Raw genomic sequence first — 20,390 nt, forward strand, 5'->3', positions numbered from 1 at the left:
GAGTTTGACGAAGATGTTTCTGAGTTGTCCCATCGTACCTTATGTTTTAAATACTTACCACACTCTTGTGAACATTTGAAACAAAATTGAAATGTGAAAAAACAGCCTTCTGTGATTTGCAGAGCTTCTGTTTTTCATTGGAAGGGTAGGGCTGAGAGCTGGGTGAAGCAAAGAGATGGTGAGCAGATCAGGGACACTTTGCTTGAGTCCATTTTTCTCATTGTGCCAATACAATGTTAAAACTTTTGTTTGCATTTTCGTTTGTCTCCTCAGCTCAGGAAAAACAGACAACTTTCTCCCTAATAATAAAATGTTGAACATTTTATTGTCTTCAAACATGTTATAAGTGTATCGAAAGAAGATTTATTTAATTTTGCATTCCTTTAAAAACTATGTGAGGAATATCCTGAACAGATGTTGCACACAACATGCATGAAGGTAAAGATTAGAGGGGCTCACTTGCTCCACTATGATCCACTGTGCCCAAATTTCTCCCATGGTCTGCATTCATATGTTCACACACAAGCACAACAAAAGGAAAACCTACAAAACTTTCTTTTTGTTCTGCTTGCAGAATTCCAAGTTGTTCTGTTTGGGTGTTAATAGATTCGTAACCTGGCTGTTGGACTCTAAGTGTTATATAAACAAATGCTGCATCAGAAACATTTCATTTTAGCTGTGCAATTAAATTAGTTTTTGCTCAGGCTAAAGGTTAACGAAACCGCTCTTAAGCTTAGACTTTATGGCTGAGTGATAGCCCAATTATAGCAATTCATCTAGGTTGCTATCAGAAGGCTGTACTGATGTGAACATTTACAAGGCACTTTGAAAGGGTTGTAGTCAAGAATGTCTTTTTACAGCGTGTTCATAGATTGGGAGACCAGTAAATTTAAGCAAAGAATACTATGGGAAGAAAAGTGTTTTTAAATAGAATCAAAACAGTAAAGGGGAATAGAGAAACAAAAACATTTTTCAAAAACAATAATCCTTCAATTTAGAACAACAACTTGCTTTATATGGTCAATAATCTATCTGGCAGATTAAAACATCCCAGGATTTGTTTCAGAACACAACCAGATGCTTTAAGGCAAAGGAGGAAACTTCAGCATGGATGATCAAAGGCTCGGTCGCTTTCAAGCAGCATCTTGAAAGGGCAAAGAGATACAGCTGATGAGATTTGCTGAGGGAATTCCAAGTCCTCAGGCCTAGGTGTGAGGCTTCCAGTGGTGGAGCAAAGGAAAGTGGGGATCAGTGAAAGGTCAAACTTGAAAGAACTCATGGTGTTCCTAGGGTTGTATGGCTGGGGAAGGTTACAGAGACATGCAGGAGCAGGGGCCATGGAGTGATTTGAACATGAAGATCTGAATTTTAAAGTCTAGGTGTAGGTTGTCAAGCAAAGTGATGGGGGATTGATGCTTAAACAGGAATTGTTGTGAGCTAGGTTACAAAGGTACGGCTGAGTGAGTGTTAATGAAGGGACGAGGATGGGAGAACAGCTAGGAGAGGGTTTCGGGTAAATGCAGGAGATTAGCTCTAGATAATGACACTTGTTGAAGAGCTGGTGCAGGCACAATGGGTATAATGGTCTCTTTCTGCATTGTAACAACCCTGATTCTGAGTTGGAACAGTTGAGCCTTGAAGTAACAAAGACCTAACATTTTCAGCAGCAGCCAAATTGACCCAAGGAGAATATGTGGTTTGACAGAGACAGATATGATTGGCTTTCCATGAACAGGATGTGGAACACAAAGTTCAGGTCAGGATCAAGTAGGAGTCAATTTCAATCATCCTTAGACAGTGACTAATGTGGGGGCAGGTGTCATTGCCATGGCCATAGTTTGTCTCACAGATCATAGTCAATGGCTTCAGTCTTTCCAAATATGTTATAGGGTGACAATTCAAATCATCCAAAACTGAATGTCAGACTAGCAGCCTGACAACTCCGAAGCGATAGAGTGGTTGAAGAGGGATGCAGAGACAGAGCTGTGTATCATCAACATTTGTTTGTGTATGATCTGATACTGTGCTTTTGTATGAAGTTGTTCAGGGGCAGTGTACAAATAATAAATTAGAGAGGTTGAGGAATGGATCTTTAAAAGAATTGAGATGTAATGGTAAGGGGTTAGGAACAGGAGCAGGCCATTCAGCCCTTCAAGCCTATTCCACCATTCAGTCAGATCATGGTTGATCTGTGACCTTACTCCATGTACCTGCCTTTTTCCCATGTCCCTTAATACTTTTATTTAACTAAAAAGTATCTGTCTCAGATATAAAATTAACAACTGATCCAATATCCACTGCCATTTGTTGAGGAGAGTGCCAAACTTCTATCAAGTGCTTCCCAACATCTCTCCTGACTGAGATAACACAGCACGAAGCTGGATGAACACTGCAGGCCAAGCAGCATCAGAGGAGCAGGAAAGTTTGACGTTTTGGCTCGGGACCCTTCTTCAGGAATGTCTCCTGACTGCTCTTGTTCTAAATCTCAGACTATGCCCCCTAGTCTAGAATCTCCAACCAGTGGAAATAGTGTGGCTTTATCTACCTTGTCTTTTCCTGTTAATATCCTGAATACCTCAATCAGATGGTCCCTTAACTTTCTAAACAGTAGAGAAAACAGGCCTAATTTTTGTAATGACTTCTCATAAGGTAATCCCTGAAGTTTAGATATCATTCTTGTAAACCTGTAATATACTGTGGTGCCCAGATTTGCTGAGAGTACTCCAAGTGGGGTCTAACTAGGGTTTGAATAATTACATAACCTCTGTATCCTTGTACTCCAGTCTTCCAGATATAAAAACCAACATTCCATTAGCTTTCTTGATTATTTTCCATACATTTTGGTGACATATGAAAGATCTATGCATCTGAACACCCAGGTTTCTTTGGGTGTTCACTTAATTTAACTTCATACCATTATCTATCGCTTTTGGTCCAAAATGGATAATCTTACACTTGCATACGTTGAACTCTATCTAACACAGTTTGTTCATTCACATAGTCAATCAGTACCCCTTTGTAGTTTTATGCAATCACCTAGACCGTTCACAATGCTGCCTAACTTTGGATATGTGACTTTCTATGCCATTATCCGAATTGTTAATAAATGTTGTGAGTCAATGAGGTTCTAACACAGATCTGAAGAAGGGTCATGACCCCAAATGTCAGCTTTCCTGCTCCTTGATGCTGCTTGGCCTGCTGTATTCATCCGGCTCTATACCAATTCACTGGTGATGACTGGATAGATTATAAAGGAACCAGGCAAGGGGAAATGCAATCATTGAGAAGAGGCATAAGAGAGGCACCAGTCTGTGGACAGGTCAAGAGGATGAATGCAGACAGTTCCTTGTGATCACAGAATGTTGTCACTTTGATCAAGCTGTATTTCAGTTTTGCAGCAGGGGTTGGAAACCGAAGTGAGTGCTTCATACATTGAATTGAAAGAAAAATGGGCATGAGTTTTGAGTCAACAGCAGGGACTTTGGAGAGAAAAGGCAGTTGGAAATGGAACTGTATTTAACAAGGAGGGGTGGAGAGGCTAAGGTGAGTGATAATGGAAGAATAGAAAATGAGTGGAGTGACCGGGGCAAGGGTGCTATTTGCAATAAAAGCAATATGGGAGCCAGGAATGGAAATTGAGATCAGCAATTGAGAAGAAATAGAACTACAGAGCAGGAGATTGGTCTCCTGAATAAGATATGTTTGAGAGGGCACGAGGAGATAAATTAATCTTCTAAGTCAATTAATTGGCATTTATTTCTATGATCCATGTGTTCATCCTTTATTGCCAACACAATTTCTTTATGTTAACAACAGTGGTTACAGCATAGAGCCCATGGTTGGCACACAAGTCCACAGCAAAATGGAATGGCCCAATCACAGAAAAGGCAATTCAGACAATAAAGCCACAAAAGCTTGGTTCTGGGCAAATGTTCAAAGCAGAGAATGGGCAGAGTGACAAGCTCTGCTGATTTAACTGTCACCTGCAGAACCAGAACTGGTTTGGACGTTTTCTTTTCTCAAACTTTTAACTGACAGCTTTAAATAAACAGTAATCAGCTCCATTGTGCATATGTCTCATTCACAAGTAGCAGAAACTGTCAAATCTGTGGTTATTAAGATGGAAAGGAGCTGCCAAAGCTGGGAAATGCTTGGAATATCTTCCATTGCACAGATGGTCCTCATATTCTTGGTTTCATTACTGTGTTTCTACTGTTCTACAATATTCTAATACCTCATTCTGTAAGACATTACAAGTTAGGATTTGTGTCTGAACCTTCCTAGTTACAGTCTTTATTGTGTAGCTTTGAAGATAGGGTGGAATTTAATCTAGTTGGTCAGGGTGGAAACCTTGGCAGCCAGGCCCACTTCATTGTGGATGAGGCTTTGTCTGTGTCAGCTTCTCAGCAATGACAAAACCTCCGCTGATTAAGTGAGACAGCTTGCATAACTGAATACATTCTCCAAATAAGTGTCTCCTCTTTGAAGGGAGATGCATGCCTCCTGATTTAGGCAGGTTGATTTATTTAAAAAAAGGTTATAATATAAATTTGGTATCTCAAACCATCAGACTAACCCAAGCTACTCTGGACACATTTGATAAACTTACTGTGCATACTGTAGTGTTAGGGAGCATTTGGATATGTTTGAATCTGTCCCTGAAAACAGACATAACTGGCTGAATTTAGAATGAGTACCAATGTTTCCCATCTTGTGCAAAGATTCATACTGTACAGTTGTAAAACAGAATAAGAAGGATGTAGCAACTATATTGATGAAAATATGATTAGCATCCTCTGGGGAAGAGGAAATGTCATTGGGTGAGCAACCCAGAACTCCAGGCTAATGTTCTAAAGATATGGTCTTGAATTCCACCATCACAAGTGTGCGCATGTGTGTGTGGTGGTGGGGGGGGGGGGGGGGGGGGGGGGGGGGCAGGGGTGGTGGGTGGTACAAAGCACTGCAGTTTCTGGAAATCCGAAACAAAATCAGAAATTGCTGGGAAAGTTCAACAGGTCTGGCAGCATCTGTGTAAAGAAAGCAGAGTTATCATCTCTGGCACAGTGACCCTTCTTTGGAAAGGGCAAATATGAAGCTTGAATTCAATAAAAATCTTGAATTTTCAAACACGCTAGTCTAATAGAAACCATGCAACTATCGTCATTTTTAAAATAGCACATCTTGTTCATTAATGTCCTTTCAGGAAAGAAATCTGTTGTCCTTTCCTGGTCTAATTTCAGACCCACAGAAAGGTAGTTGACTCTTAAGTGCTCTCTGAGCAATTAAAGTTGGGTAATTAATACTGGCTTAGCCAGTGCTTCTCATATCCCATTAAAGAATAAAGATTAACTACCATCATTCACAAAGTGCTGGTGATAATTTGGTTTAGTTGCTTTTCAGGTCTAATTCAAAGGATTTCATCTGGGTAAGACGCTAACTTTAAAATGCTTCAAAAACTTGACACATGGATGGACTCCTGGAACAAGCTGCAAATAGTTTGATGCTTTGCCAAAAGCATTTTCCACTGCTTATTGATTTCACTGGAGTGGACAGTAAACGTGAATGCTGCAGAGTTAAGCAGCAAAACATTGGTTTGAATTTTGCATCATGCAAACCTTCGAAAAAAATACATCCTGCCAGTGCTTCCCTTCCAGTTTCTGTCCCTCTCTCGTCATCTCTCTCTCTCCTTTTTGAGTTGTTCTTGCTGACTGAATCCCACAGAAAAACCTTTGCATTTCCTGAGACCCTAATCAGTGATCTCGGAGTGCTAAATAATAAAGCTTGATAATCAAAAACTTGCTCTGCACACTCAAAAATCAGCCAATGATAGTTTTTATTTCTAACTAAGACAAAGATTAACATCCCAATCATGACCGGAATTATCTTCTCAGAGCAATTTCATAAATTAACAACATATTTCTAGATCTCCATCACTTAGTGTATAAGTATACCATCGTGTATGCTGCGGGTTCAGTTGGCTTTGGCAGTATGAACGAATCTCAGTGGGCGGCAAAGTCTTCTCTATTGGCCTCCAGCATTCTTTGACTGTATGTGATCTGAATGCCAAACGAATCATCCCATACCCAGTCACTGTCTTTGGATTCCTTCTAGAAAACGTGAGCATATATATATATCATACAATACAGGGGCAGCATCCACCATAATCACAATGTGTCAAGAAGTCTGCCAATATTCTGTGTGGACTATCAGACAAATAATAGTTCCTTTAAAAGTATTCAATTTTTGGGTATTCTTAATTAAGCTTGAATCAGTGCTGACAGGACAGCACAGAAGAATGTGGAAACATCATAAACATTTTATTTTGTGAATTGTGACTATAGTAGGAGATCATCTTTTCTAGGATACCAAATAAGGTGATTATAGAGAGTTATTCTGGGATGTGCCTCCTTTTTATTGAGAAAGATACGAGGCCTCGTATATTTATGCTAAAAATAGTAAATGTGATTGCCCAACAAAAGTGCGATCATGAAATGAAGTACATCAGTAAGAAATCTAGGCGCAGCAATTGATATAAAATAAATGGAAGTGTCATTGAAGTATTTGGCAGCAGTGAACAAAGGTAATGAAACATTGAAGTAAACTCATACCAGTGCTTCACTGGCTGTAAGTCAAAGCATGTGAAAGTGACGCTCCGTCAATTATCAGTGAAATGCGGAATACAGGTTTAACATCTTTTGAGTTCAGGAGCATTTGTTTTTTTATTTGTGGTCCTGTTTCTAGTCTTCATGGCATTCAGTTAAGTTTGATGGCACAACTCTCTTGGTAGGACTCGTGCTCCTAAGGTCCTAGGTTCAGGGCGTGAGCACAAAAAAAAATACAGTGACACCCTAGTGTAGTACTGAGGGCATGCTGTGCTGTCTTTCAGACGAGTTATCAAACTAAGTCCCACCTGCCAGCTTGAGTGAGTGTTAAGGTTCCCAAGGAATTCTGTTGAAGAGTAGAGCTTATCCACAGTGTTCTGACCAATGTTTAGCCCTTAATTAGTGGCACAAAAATATAGATTATCTGGTTGTTATCATATTGGTTCCTTGTGGGACCTGGCTTCATTTTATTGGAAAGCACTTTGAGACATTTAGCGATCATAAAATGTCCTATGTGAAAGCAAGTTGACTGCTGTCATTCCTTGATCAGCACGGATAGTAGTGCACTGCTAATGTCAGTAGACTGATGTGCTAAAATGTCAAGCTAAAGTTCTGTGGAGGTAGGTTTAAATCCCACCATACCAAAGGATGAAATTTTAATTCAATGAAAAGCTGGTGTAAAGGGGATCATGTGACCACTGTTCATTGTTACACCAAACCCAACGGGTGGAGCTTAGGTTCACCTCAAATTTACAGAAGGTAGAATGTACAAGACCAGCCAGAGGTCCAATGGAATAACCTGGGAATGCAGGTAATGATGTCATATGTTTGCATTCAATAACTAACCTGACCCTCCTAGCAAGGATTGGCTGTTATGGATGATACAGTGTGAGAAATAGTGGCCTGTGTCTTGCAGCTCTGGTAATTTGAAGAATGTGGAGTCACAACCTGTATATGTGCAACCTCTTATACCATTTCCAAAGGCAATGTGAAAATGCATAGTTAGCCCTCAAATTCTTCTCTCTGCCCGTTGTAAAGAAACAATAATTTGTTTACGTAAGTAGAGAATATAAATACACTCATATGATAACACTGTTAACAGCAGTTTGCAGGTTAATGGAACAAGTCAATGGTCCCTTAAATTTTTCCTCTGACAAAAGAATGTATTTCTCCAAATAGATGGCCTGTTCTTTGTATCATTTATATATCAATCTTAAAAGACTCTGGTGCAACATTCTGATACTGACACTGCAGGTCAAGGTCTGCAGAAATTACAGTACTGCAGACTTTGGATTATGGAATCTAGACAAGCTGAACTAACATAGGATAAAAGTGCTGTGAGTTTTAGCTTACTGCCCTGGAGCTCCCTGGGGGTGAAACCAACAGAGTCCAAAGGTAGATACTCTCTGTTTTATGGGTGCATCTTTGTTTTCAACTCCCTCCGTGCACCAACCACCCACCTCGCTGTGAAGTCCTCCAATTCTTTTGGTATCTCTGTAATCCTCTGACTCAGGTCTCTGGCATATTCCTGGTTTTCAGAGTTCGATCATAACAGTTGCCCCATCTGCAGTCTGGGCCCTTGGCTCTGGAATCCCTTCCCTAAGTCTCACTACCTCTCTAATTATTTCTCCTCCTTTAAGACATTCCTTGAAATCCATCTCCATCTGTGTTAATATCTCCATATATTGCTTAATGTCATTCTTCTTTCTGATAAAGTTCCTGTGAAGTGACTTGGGAAATGTTACTATGTCAAATATAGCATATAAATGCAAGGTGACATTGCTAAATGAACATAAACTCCTTGGTGTGAGGAGTATGTTTCAATTATTACAATAGTGTTTTCAAATAGTATAGAGCAACCACACCCACAGAGCATAGACCAAATTGTAAGGGTACGAAGACATGGTTTTCACACTCTTCTGTATTTTCTGAGTTATGGTGTCCTTTTCCAATATATAGATAGAGTAAATGCCAGTTGGCTTTCCCCTTGGATGTAAAATTTCAAGACTAGGGGGCTTATTTTTAAGGTGAGAGGAGAGAGATTTAAAAGGAACATGAAAGGCAATTTTTTTTAAACACAGAGGATGGTTCGCGTGTGGAATGAACATCCTGAGGAAATGGTGGATGTGGTCACAATTGCAACATTTAAAGACATTTGGATAGGTACATAAACAGGAAAGAGATAATGGGAACTGCAGATTGCTGGAGAATCTGAGATAACAAAGTGCAGAGCTGGATGAACGCAGCAGGTCAAGCAACATCTTAGGAACACAAAAGCTGACATTTTGGGCCTAAACCCTTCTTCAGAAAAGCTCCAGAGGGAGGAGGGTAACTTCTTCAGGATAGGCATTCCTAGGAGAGGCTGCGCAGTGAGGTTAAAATTGTATCAGAGAATAAATAGGAAAGATTAGGAGGAATATGGGCCAGGCGCAGGCAGGTAGGACTAGTTTAGTTTGGGATTATGTTCGGCATGCACTGGTAGGACCGAAGGGTTTGTATTACTCTGATTTGTTCACCTTCCAGACAGCTTCAATCATCACTGCCTCCAAGGCTGATCTGATTGACTAAAGATTCAGTAGACCTAACAGTGCCAGTGGCTGTGACTACAGGCAGTCCTTAGGTTCAAAGTTCCAGGGCTCTGTACCAAGAAGTGTGAAAGCGAGAGACAGGCGGTGAGGCCCAAAGGGTGTGGTGAGCATCAAGGGCTAGGCTTCCTAACAGGCTGTGATGGGGTGGAGATGGTGTTATACAGAAGGTATGAGAATGTGTAGGGAGCTGACCTTGTTGGAGATGGGTGCCTAATGTGGAAAGCAGCTGTTGAACAAGTATCCCACAACTGTGACCTTCCCACAGCTCCTACCAGTCTGAAAATTAAGTCCAGTAGGAAATGGCCTGTAAATAGTCATCAAGGGCTCACATAAGTGTCTCAACTGAGACAATGGTAGCAAGTTTAATAAGGTTCCCCATGGTAGGCTGTTGCAGAAAATTCGGAGGCATGGGATTGAGGGTGGTTCAGCGTTTTGGATCAGAAATTGGCTAGTTGGAAGAAGACAGAGTGTGGTGGTTGATGGGGAATGACAATCCTGGTGCTCAGTTACTAGTGGTGACTGCAAGGATGTGTTTTGGGGCCACTGCTATTTGTCATTTTTATAAATGACCTGGATGAGGGCATAGAAGGATTGGTTAGTAAATTTGCAGATGACACTAAAGTCGGTGGAGTTGTAGATGGTGCGGAAGAATGTCCCTATGTAACCTGCAAAATAGATAAGCTGCAGAGCTGGGCTTAGAGGTGGCAAATGAAGTTTAATGCAGAAAAGTGAGAGGTGATTCACTTTGGAAGGAGTAGCAGGAGTACAGAGTAGTGGGCAATGGTTGTTAAGAAAGCGTACGGTGTTAGGTTTTATTGGTAGAGGGATTGAGTTTTGGAGCCATGAGGTCTTGTTGCAGCTGTACAAAACTCTGGTGCGGCCACACTTGGAGTATTGTGTACAGTTCTGGTCGCCACATTATAAGAGGGATGTGGAAGCATTGGAAAGGGTGCAGTGGAGATTTACTGGGATGTTGCCCGGTATGTAGGGAAGGTCTTATGAGGAAAGGCTGAGGGACTTGAGGCTGTTTTTGTTAGAGAGAAGAAGATTAAGAGGTCACTTAATAGAGACATACAAGATGATCAGAGGATTAGATAGGATGGATGGTGAGAGCCTTTTTCCTCGGATGCTGATGGCTAGCACGAGGGGTGATAGATACAGGACAGATGTCAGAGGTAGGTTCTTTACTCAGACAGTAGTAAGGACGTGGAACGCCCTGCCTGCAATAGTAGTAGACTTGACAACTTTAAGGGCCTGTACTACTGTACTAATGTTCTATGTTCTAAGTCAGTCTGCTGTAAAATGGTGGACAGAACGGAAATGGGAAAGCCATCCAGACAACCACGCACGCACGCACACTCACACACACCCCTCCTCTCACCCCACCAGCCTGGTCCCATTGGTGGATGTGTGTGGAATTTCAGACCCATGTTGGTTTCCTTTCATAGAATACCTACAGTGTAGAAACAGGCCTTCCGGCCCACTGAGTCCACAATGACCCTCCGAAGAGCATCCCACCCCTTACACTATCCTATCCCTGTAACCCAACATACACCATGCCAAATTAATCTGGCCAGCACATCCCTGGACACTGTGGGTAATTTAACATGGCTAATCCACCTGACCTGCACATTTTAGGATTATGGGAGGAAATCCATGCAGACATGGGGAGAATGTACAAACTCCACACAGACAGTTGTCCTTGGGTGGAATTGAATCTGGGTCCCTGGTGATATAAAGCAGCAGTCCTAACCACAGAGTCACCCCATAAAATCCCTACAGTGTGGAAGCCGATCAAGTTCACACCAACCCTCAGAGCATCCCACCCAGGCCTACTCTTTTACTCTGCATTTCCCACGTTTAATCCACATAACCTACACATCCCTGGACACTATAGGCAACGCGGCATGCCAGCCGATGAGCAGGAGGTTGAATATGTTCTGACGTTTTGTGATGCAGTCAATTATCAATAACAGAGGTTATCAAAGCAGGCAAGACTATATCAGAATACAGTGTGCCACTGTATTTATAGAATCAAGACCAACTAAAACACAGAAAACAATCAGGAACAAAAACAAAGTTGCTGGAAAAACTCAGCAGGTCTGGCAGCATTTGTGAAGAAAATATCAGAGTTAACATTTCAGGTTCGGTGACCCTTCCTCAGAACAGTTCGTGGGCTGAAGGGCCTGTACTGTGCTGTACTGTTCTATGTTCCAATTAAGGTATTCCACATGACAGAAAGTGGGAGAGGTAATGTTAGAAATGGAGCTAGGAAAGTGAACCAAGACTGTTGTTGAATAATGTTGCTTCCTATAGGTGTTTGAAGGGTAGGAGAGATTGGGCAAGTGATGGAGGGTGAGCTTAGCAAAAATTACTATCAACAATGTCTGAGATGCAGCAACACACAATAGGGCAGCAAGTGAAACCTAGGAAGACTTTCTTCTATTCATTCATGAGACAAGGGTTCGCTGGCTAGCCAGTATTTACTGCCTGTCCCTAGTTAAGAATCAGTCACATTGCTGTGGGTCTAGAGTCACATGTAGGCCAGACAGATGGCAGATTTCCCTCCCTGAAGGACATTAGTGAACGAGGTGGGTTTTTTCGACATTTGACAATGGTTTAATGGTCATCAGTAGATTCTTAATTCCAGATTTTGTTTTTAAACTAAATTCAAATTCTACCATCTGCCATAGCAAGATTTGAACCCTGGTCCTCCGACATTAGTTTCTGGATTAACAGTCTAGCAATAATATCACTAGGTCATCACCTATCCTTAAATAGGTACTTATAAATCTAAGCGATAATGGGAACTGCAGATGCTGGAGAATCTGAGATAACAAAGTGTAGAGCTGGGTGAACACAGCAGGCCAAGCAGCATCCTAGGAGCACAAAAGCTGACATTTCAGGCCTAGACCCTTCATCAGAAAAATCTACATAAATCTAAGGCTTCTCAATCTCCCCTCTCACTTAAGTACTGGTGCCCTCAGGTTAAACTCACCACCAGTTGTCTCCATGTTTGAAGAGAGAACAGTCCTATAGTCTTCTGGGACTATGGTGACTTTACATTATAAATCTAAGGATAACATTTTCAGAAACTGAACTTTCTCTACCTTTCCATTCTATAGCCCTTATTGATCACTTTGGATACAACACAATCCAGATATAATAGAGTACAAACTGACCTTTGTTGTTCTGGTTTCCTGGGTAGAAAACAAAGGAAAATGAATGCAATGTTTTTCTCATGCACCTAAGCACCTAAAATGCTTCTGTCCCATATTTGGTCAAGAGATTTCTTTTTACAAGGCATCCTGGCCAACAGATAAGAATAGGATTTTATATAGCACAGATTTCTTCAAGTGGAACAGCATCTAACACCAAGCTGTCGGAGAAGAGGGGGATGAAGGAAATGGGCTGGGGGAAGGGAGATCCATATTTTCTCTGTGATTATCATTGTCAGGTCTGGAAATGTACATGAGATGTACATTCAGGATTAAAATCACATTGGTGCCAGATATTGGTATCAAACCACGACATTTAGATTTAAAGGATTTTTGGTGATTGCAACTGATGTCTTTGGTGTCACTAAAATTAGCACATGTTGGGAATGCATCAGATAGTAACTGACAAAGTTGGTGGGAGTGGGATCCAATTTAATGAGGTGCTAATGAATGGGTAGGAGAATACAGAGGGGTAAGCCAGGAGGCTGAAGATGCCGATTCTGTTGACAGGATTTACTGTCACACTGTGATCAAAACAATCTCCTGAAGCCACAACAGTATTTCATTTCCCTACAACTTTGCACCAGCTTTGATACCAGCAGCTGGTACCACTGGTGGGTAGTGTTGATGACCCATGACTAATATCAATGACTATAGTGGCAGTAACAGCAACAATGGGATGACACATAAGAGGGAATTCATTGGTTACAGTACATGCATGAGGAAGAGAGCGAGGAAATACCAGAATGTGTGATAGAGAAAAAAAATTGAAAAAGTAGAAAGAAAATGAAGAAGAAAACTAATGAGTACAATAGTAGTCAAGGAGGGAGAGAGAAATATATTTCCCTAAGGATATATTGAAGCTCCTAGAAAGCTGGTTGAAGCTGTGTCCGTATCCTTAATGAAAAGTCAGTCCATAGTAGACTCAATTGTATTGAAGTTACCGACATGAATTATCTTAGAGATAGTAGGAACTGCAGATGCTGGAGAATCTGAGATAACAAGGTGTAGAGCTAGATGAACACAGCAGGCTAAGCAGCATCAGAGGAGCAGGAAGGCTGTTTCGGGCCTAGATCCTCCTCCAGAAATGGGGGAGGGGAAGGGGATTCTGAAATAAATAGGGAGAAAGGGCGAGGCGGACAGAAAATGGATAGAGGAGAAGATAGGTGGAGAGGAGACAGATAGGTCAAAGAGGCAGGAATGGAGCCAGTAAAGGTGAGTGTAGGTGGGGAGGTAGGGAGGAGATAGGTCAAGGGGGTGGGATGAGAAGAGTAGGTAGGAGATGGGGGTGAGGTTTGAGGTGGAGGAGGGGATAGGTGGGTGGAAGGACAGGTTAGGGAGGCGGGGACGAGCTGGGCTGGTTTTGGGATGTGGTAGGGGATGGTCCACATTGATACCATTGGGCTGCAGGGTTCCCACGCAGAATATGAGTTGCTGTTCCTGCAACCTTTAGGTGGCATCGTTGTGGCACTGCAGGAGGCCCAGGATGGACATATCATCTGAGGAATGGGAGGGGGAGTTGAAATGGTTCATGACTGGGAGGTGCAGTTGTTTAGTGCGAACCGAGTGTAGGTGTTCTGCAAAGTGGTCCCCAAGCCTCTGCTTGGTTTCTCCAATGTAGAGGAGGACACAACGGGAACAGCGGATACAGTATACCACATTAGCAGATGTGCAGGTAAACATCTGCTTTTTGTGGAAAGTCTTCTTGGGGCCTGGGGTATAGGTGAGGGGAGAGGTGTAGGGGCAGGTGTAGCACTTCCTGCAGTAGCAAGGAAAAGTGCCAGACTTCACAAAATCTCCCCTCCCCCACTGCATCCCAAAACCAGCCCAGCTCATACTCGCCTCCCTCACCTGTCCATCCTCCCTATTTCCCACCCCCCACCTCAAGCTTCACCCTCATCTCCAACCTACTAACCTCATCCCACCCTCTTGACCTGTCCATCCTCCCTGAACTCACCTACTTCCTCCCTACCTCCCCACCTACACTCACCTTTACTAGCTCCATCCCCACCTCTTTAACTTGTCTGTCTCCTCTCCACTTATCTTCTCCTCTATCCATCTTCTATCCCCCTCTCCCTATTTATTTCAGAACTCCCTTTCCCTCCCCGATTTCTGAAGAAGGGATAGGACCCGAAACATCATCCTTCCTGCTCCTCTGCTGTTTGACCTGCTGTGTTCATCTAGATGTACACCTTGTTATCTCAGACCCCAATCAGTGTCAGAATTCTCATTTCCCACAATTCAAAAAAGCTCAACTAAGCACTTATCACCTCTGCACAGTCCTGTGGGAATGCTAACTTGATTTGCCAGAGGTTCCATATTTATCCTATAAATGAGATTTCTACTTCCCTCAAGGGGCTGAGTAATATTTATTCAGTAAGTGTGATGTGTCAGGAATACATTTTCCAGACAGAATGTGCTGTTTTAAACAGACCCATGAGATTTTAATTGTATCATTGATAATCGTGTCTGATACCTTGTAAACTTTGAACTTTCCATCATCATTGAAACATTTCTGTCTACATTCCTTAAATTTATAAGGACACTTTTCAATATATGGTATTTAGATTTTGGTTCTTTTGGACTATTTGAAATATAATTGAGCTGCTATGGTCATTATCGATCTATCATATACTGGGGACCCAAATTTCTATTCCAAGTTTGGAGACACAATACAGTATGAGGGTAGTGCTGTAATGATATGTAAGAATATTGGGATTAACTTCTTTGTAAACTTTAACTACATACAGTTGTTCATCTTGTATTTTACTAATGTTTAATATTGTCAGGCCTTTATCTCTGTGGATTCTCAGTAATCTAGAAGAGGCAAGTAAGTATGGCACAAGTGACACACTACAGAGATTTGAGCATATAATTGCCGTTAAGTTAATGCATGGAATATCAGGCTATTGACCCACAAGCTGTAACTGTGTCCACTATTGTTTCAGGAGCACATCTGAATCCTGCTATTTCCCTTTCTATGTGTGTTCTTGGACGGCTTCAGTGGTTGAAACTGCCAGTCTACTGCTTTTCTCAGCTTGTCGGGGCTTTTATCGGCTCAGCAGCCGTTTTTGGACTTTACTATGGTAAGTCTTTCATTTTTACATCTGTATTTAAGAAGTGGAAATTGCTGCCTGTTGCAATAATCTTTATGCTCTTTTTAGATGCGTTCATGGCTTTTGATGGTGGGAACTTGGCAATAACTGGTCAAAATGCAACAGCACAAATTTTCTCCTCTTATCCAGCTCCACATTTGTCTTTTGCAAATGGCTTTGCAGACCAGGTAAACATGAATGCTTTCAAAATAACTGAACACCTTGTCAACTAGCTTTAATGTGTTGCAGTTTTCACTACTTTTAATTAATGACAAGAGTTTTAAAAAATACCCTGCAGTTGATAATTCACTCTCAGTCCTTGAGGACTCAAGCATTAGACGTCTTATGAATTCAAGCTGGGGTGATTCCCGTGGAAAGTGCTGTGTTATGTTGGAGATGTGGAATCCTCCCCTCCATTTTCTCCATATTCTGCTCTGTACAAATTAGCTATCATATTTCCTCCTAGGAAAAGGTGACTAACATTCCAAGGTAACTTATTGTTTGGGAAGTAATTTGATATGAAAGGAGCTATTTAAATGCAAGGTCTTTAGTGAAGTACTGATGCTTCATCCATAAGCTTCTCAGTTGCATTAGTAATACTTCTGACTGAATGAATGTTCCATTTTTAAAAACAAATTCAATTAGAAGATTACAACTCTTTTGAATGTTTAGATTTAATCACAGAATAGTTTCATTGTGCATCTCTTATTTTGTTAAAACCCGACTGATGAAAGAAAGCTGCGATAATAAAACTCATTTAAGTGTTGTTATTAATATGAGATACATCAAATCATCATAAAACATGCTCATTTATCCCAAGGGAGGAAAAATATTCAATCTAATTGACAGATTCAATTCACACAACAAAAGCATGGAAGAGTAAAAGATAATACTAAGATGGAATGATCCTCTAAGTATGTGCCAGCAGAAAGAAGTTTCAGGAGAACAGGAAAATCACAGCGGCACTACCTTCAGTTTGTCCATTGGTGAGGACTCCCAGTGCTGCTGTGCATTCAGAAAATTGACTCCAACATTCCCGCTGGTGTTCGACGAGAGATCAAAGAAAACTACATGACAAGAAACAATCAAAGGCAGTGAGACAATAATACAAATACAAGTCAATTTGGAGGGGTAGACTGATTGTTTTCTTTGTCGTGCTACTCCAGTGGTCACAAGAAAATTTTGAATTAATGAAGGGAATGTTGCTGATTATATATTAGATGGTATGAAGGGAATGTTGCTGATTATATATTAGATGGTATGTAGCTTAGTATCAGAAACTTGCCAGTTAAGTCCAAGTTACATTGAGATATTGAAGGCTTTTCACCATGAGGCCTTGTGAATTTTCTTGGTGTATCTTAATAAACTTCCCTTATTTATTACTCAATCCACCTAATAGTGTCTGTCTCTTCTGATTCTAGCCCCATTCTACTATGCACTGTTCCTAGAACAATTCACTACTCAGTGAGTATTGATTGAAAGACTGGCAAACTTCGTGTCTGCACTTTGTCAAAATGCCACTGCACACACAAATGAGTGTTGGCAATTCAGCATCACTCCTCACCACTGATGTAATAGCATAGCCGACATAAAGCCATACTACTCCTCAGCACACAGCCAGCATGGCTGACCTTCCCTTGCGCATACAATCCTATTCTCTCACCCTAGTCTGTTTAAACCTGAAACTACACATTTTACCCTTCCTTGGCTACATTCTGCTCAGTCATCTTCTCTAAATCACCACTACTCTGTCCCTTGTGCCCAGTGTAGAGCTGCAGCTTGTCCAGGAGGGGAACATCACCTTGTCATGAGGTAACAAAATGATCTGGTGTGATATTGCACGGACAGCATTGATTATTTTTCTGATACATTTGTGGGAGTACAACTGAGAGATCACTCCCTGGTAGGAAGCAGTCGCTTAGAAGTTTACGGCAGCTGTCACCTTCACAGTCCCTGGTAAAAGATAGTCTCCCATTCCTGCAGCCCTCAGATCTCATTCCAGCCTCTGACACAGTTCTGTCACTGTGTCTGAGCACATATGGAGCCTGTATTGGTATTGCCCCTTGTTCAGCCTCAGGGAATAGTATTGGAGATCAAAAACTCTGGGCCTCCTGCACCCCCATAAATCCCAGAGACCCTACTAATGCGGCCAATCCCTGTGGTAGATGCTCCTCATTCTCCTGCCGGCCTACTCCTGTTCCCGATTTTGCTATTGAATCCTTCTCCTCCTGCATCTATCTTTGCCTTCTTAGGAAGGCACCCCAAGTAAATAAAAGGCTATCAGCATCTGGCACAGGACTCCTGCTGGAAATGGCCCATGGTGGGAACATCAGGAATGAATGAGGTTCTTATATGTCAGATAAGTCATGAGCACATTGCACAGGTGAGGGCTGAGCACACAGTGAGACATGCTGCATCCTTATGTCTTCATCATTCATCCAGCTTCAGGCTCTACATGTGCAACAACATGGTAAAGATGCTGTACTGGATGAGTGGCCAGCAGATTACTGATTGGGTGCACTCTGAATCTCCTCCTAGTCCAGACCCACATCAATCATTCCACCTGTGACTGCATTCAGTATAGACTATTAAACTTAGATGCCAGATGGTGAAGATTTTCACAGCACCCTTGGACAATGCATGAATACTGGTTCACTTTTGGCTAGCACTGGGTTTTTGTAATGACATTGCTGCTAACATCACCTTCAACGAGAAGACAGATGTTTATTTTTCAAGCACCCACACACTGCATATCACCTTTGACCAGCATCTGATCTTCCCCAGCACCTTCATTCTGCATGCATAGCAAATTGTCAATGAAATGATTGCATATTAAATTTAGCCAGGATTTGCAAAATGCCTACTTCATGTATTTGCCCCTTCAATGTCCTATCATCCAGCAGATGGGAATCCTGTGCTTTCACACCTCAAACTGACTGACCTGACACTCCCTGAGTGTTTTCCCAGTCATTTTTCAAACAGTAACTCACTTCTATAGAATAGCAAATAATGGCAGGGGAAACAGCTAATGGTGGACAATCTCTTTTTATGGCCATTCCAAATGAAGAAGTTTTAGAAATAAGTTGAACTGATTTACTCTATTTGGTCCCTCCTTCAAACAGAATAAGCATTCCCTCTCACTCCTAACCGAGGGAGGTAAATCAAAGGAAACATTATTTCCAGACTAGTTCAGGCCACCTCACAATTCAGCAGGCTTTGAGAATCTATTGATACTTGATAAAGCAATCTGTGAACATCTGAATCTTCTCAGAGCAGCTTGTGATAAGCGTAATTAATTCAATTAATTAACTTTTTGGAATATTGTGTAAAATCAACTGATAATGTAAGTTTAGCCAGATGTAACTCTATGCTGGTTCCACAATGACATCTGTTACTGTTTGTTAGGACTTTCTACACCCTCTGTACAACAGGTGACTGAGTGTGCAAACAGAAATTAGCACAGAGTGGAGATGACTTTCAACTTTGTCTTTCTCAAGTCAACTTCACTCCCATGGGTTGTCTGTATTGATGTTGAGATACATGCTCATCTAGGCTTCAGTGGACTTTGAACATCAGTTTGACCATCAAACTGAAAACTGTACAGCAATAGTTCTGCCTACTCTACTCCAGACATGCAAAACAGACTGAGTACCATCGTCATGCCTAGCAGTTCAGAAACTGAACTGATCTGGTCAAATAAACACAGTGTTTGCAAGACCATGTCAGAAGCTAGGAATACTGCAGTGAGTAACTCAACTCCTGACTCCCCAGAGCCTGCCCACCATCTACCAGGTATAAATCAGGAGAATGATGCCTGTTTGTGACAAATTCCAGTTCTTTGGAATATCGTATGTTTCTTATTGATATGAATGTGGCTTATGATAATAATACTACACTTTATTTTAGTTTGCTTAGCACTGTGAGTATTACTGTTTTATATAAAATACTTAATGTTCTCTTAAATAAAAGGGTTTTTTTTATTATCCTTTTGTCCTGTGCCTTATTTTTAATGAACAATGATGGTACTGAAATTGAAAAGTTATAAAACTTTTACATGAATTCCAGCTTGTAAGCAGTTATTGAAGAAATTTCAGAATCAACTGTCCCCATCTGGTCCTATTTTTTGATCCAGATCCTGCATTCACTTAATATTAATTTAGCATGTGGTTTGGATTTTCATTTGTGTGCAATAATGATAAATCTGTATCGCATTCTACAAAGATCCTCTTTCCATGCTCCTTTAGCCTTGATCTCTGGGGGTAGAATTTCTTCTTTAGTAAGTGTAAGAGTCTTGATGGAATGGAAGCCCCAATATCACAATCAAACACACCAGCTGTTCAGAACTTTAACGGATAGAAAATTCGGAGCAACTCATGCCCAATTTTATACTAAAATGTTTTGCCCTGCCACGTTCTTTGCTGTATTTATTTTAGGTTAATTCACCAAGGATGAAATTGAAGACCTTCCACCTTTGTATGACTTACTTCTACCCCAAGAAATGCATTTAACCACAAGACTTCTGAGCATGTGGTGCATTGGACGAACATCTTCACAGTGGCCTATTCCAATGTTACACTGTGATAAGGAGAATTACATCCACTGTTAACTTGAACAAGCCAAGATTTACACCAGAGTGTCCTGAGCAAGCTTATATGAATACCTATTGGAGTAGCCATTGATGTAAATGCCATGTAAAATTAGTTTAATTGACTGCAGTGCATGGGAATCGGAGTGGATTCTTTAAAAGGAGCGTTCAATCTGCACAGGACTGGAGATGGGTGGGGCGGTCACAGGAAGAAACAATGCCTGGCTCAATGAATTCCTGGAAGATTTTTGGATCTTTTCATCAATCTGTCTATCGTCCTTTACAAAAATTATGTCTACAAC

At 41.3% G+C, this 20,390-nt stretch overlaps 1 protein-coding gene and 1 long non-coding RNA gene across 2 annotated transcripts in view; one reads left to right on the forward strand and one right to left on the reverse strand.

The window, feature by feature from the left end:
- Nucleotides 1-20,390, forward strand: part of LOC125467210 (aquaporin-9-like) — a 68,545-nt gene that overhangs the window by 36,934 nt on the left and 11,221 nt on the right. Inside the window, exons 3-4 of the mRNA XM_048562739.2 lie at nucleotides 15,357-15,494; nucleotides 15,573-15,691. Coding sequence (XP_048418696.1) covers nucleotides 15,357-15,494; nucleotides 15,573-15,691 — 257 coding nt within the window. The remainder of the gene's footprint in view (nucleotides 1-15,356; nucleotides 15,495-15,572; nucleotides 15,692-20,390) is intronic.
- Nucleotides 5,840-20,390, reverse strand: part of LOC125467211 (uncharacterized) — a 75,808-nt gene continuing 61,257 nt past the window's right edge. Inside the window, exons 2-3 of the long non-coding RNA XR_007250594.2 lie at nucleotides 16,473-16,570; nucleotides 5,840-6,107 (exon numbers count right to left, since the gene is read on the reverse strand). This is a non-coding gene — a long non-coding RNA (uncharacterized LOC125467211). The remainder of the gene's footprint in view (nucleotides 6,108-16,472; nucleotides 16,571-20,390) is intronic.

The sequence above is a fragment of the Stegostoma tigrinum genome, chromosome 33 (genome assembly GCF_030684315.1).
Source record: "Stegostoma tigrinum isolate sSteTig4 chromosome 33, sSteTig4.hap1, whole genome shotgun sequence".
Lineage (NCBI taxonomy): Eukaryota > Metazoa > Chordata > Chondrichthyes > Orectolobiformes > Stegostomatidae > Stegostoma > Stegostoma tigrinum.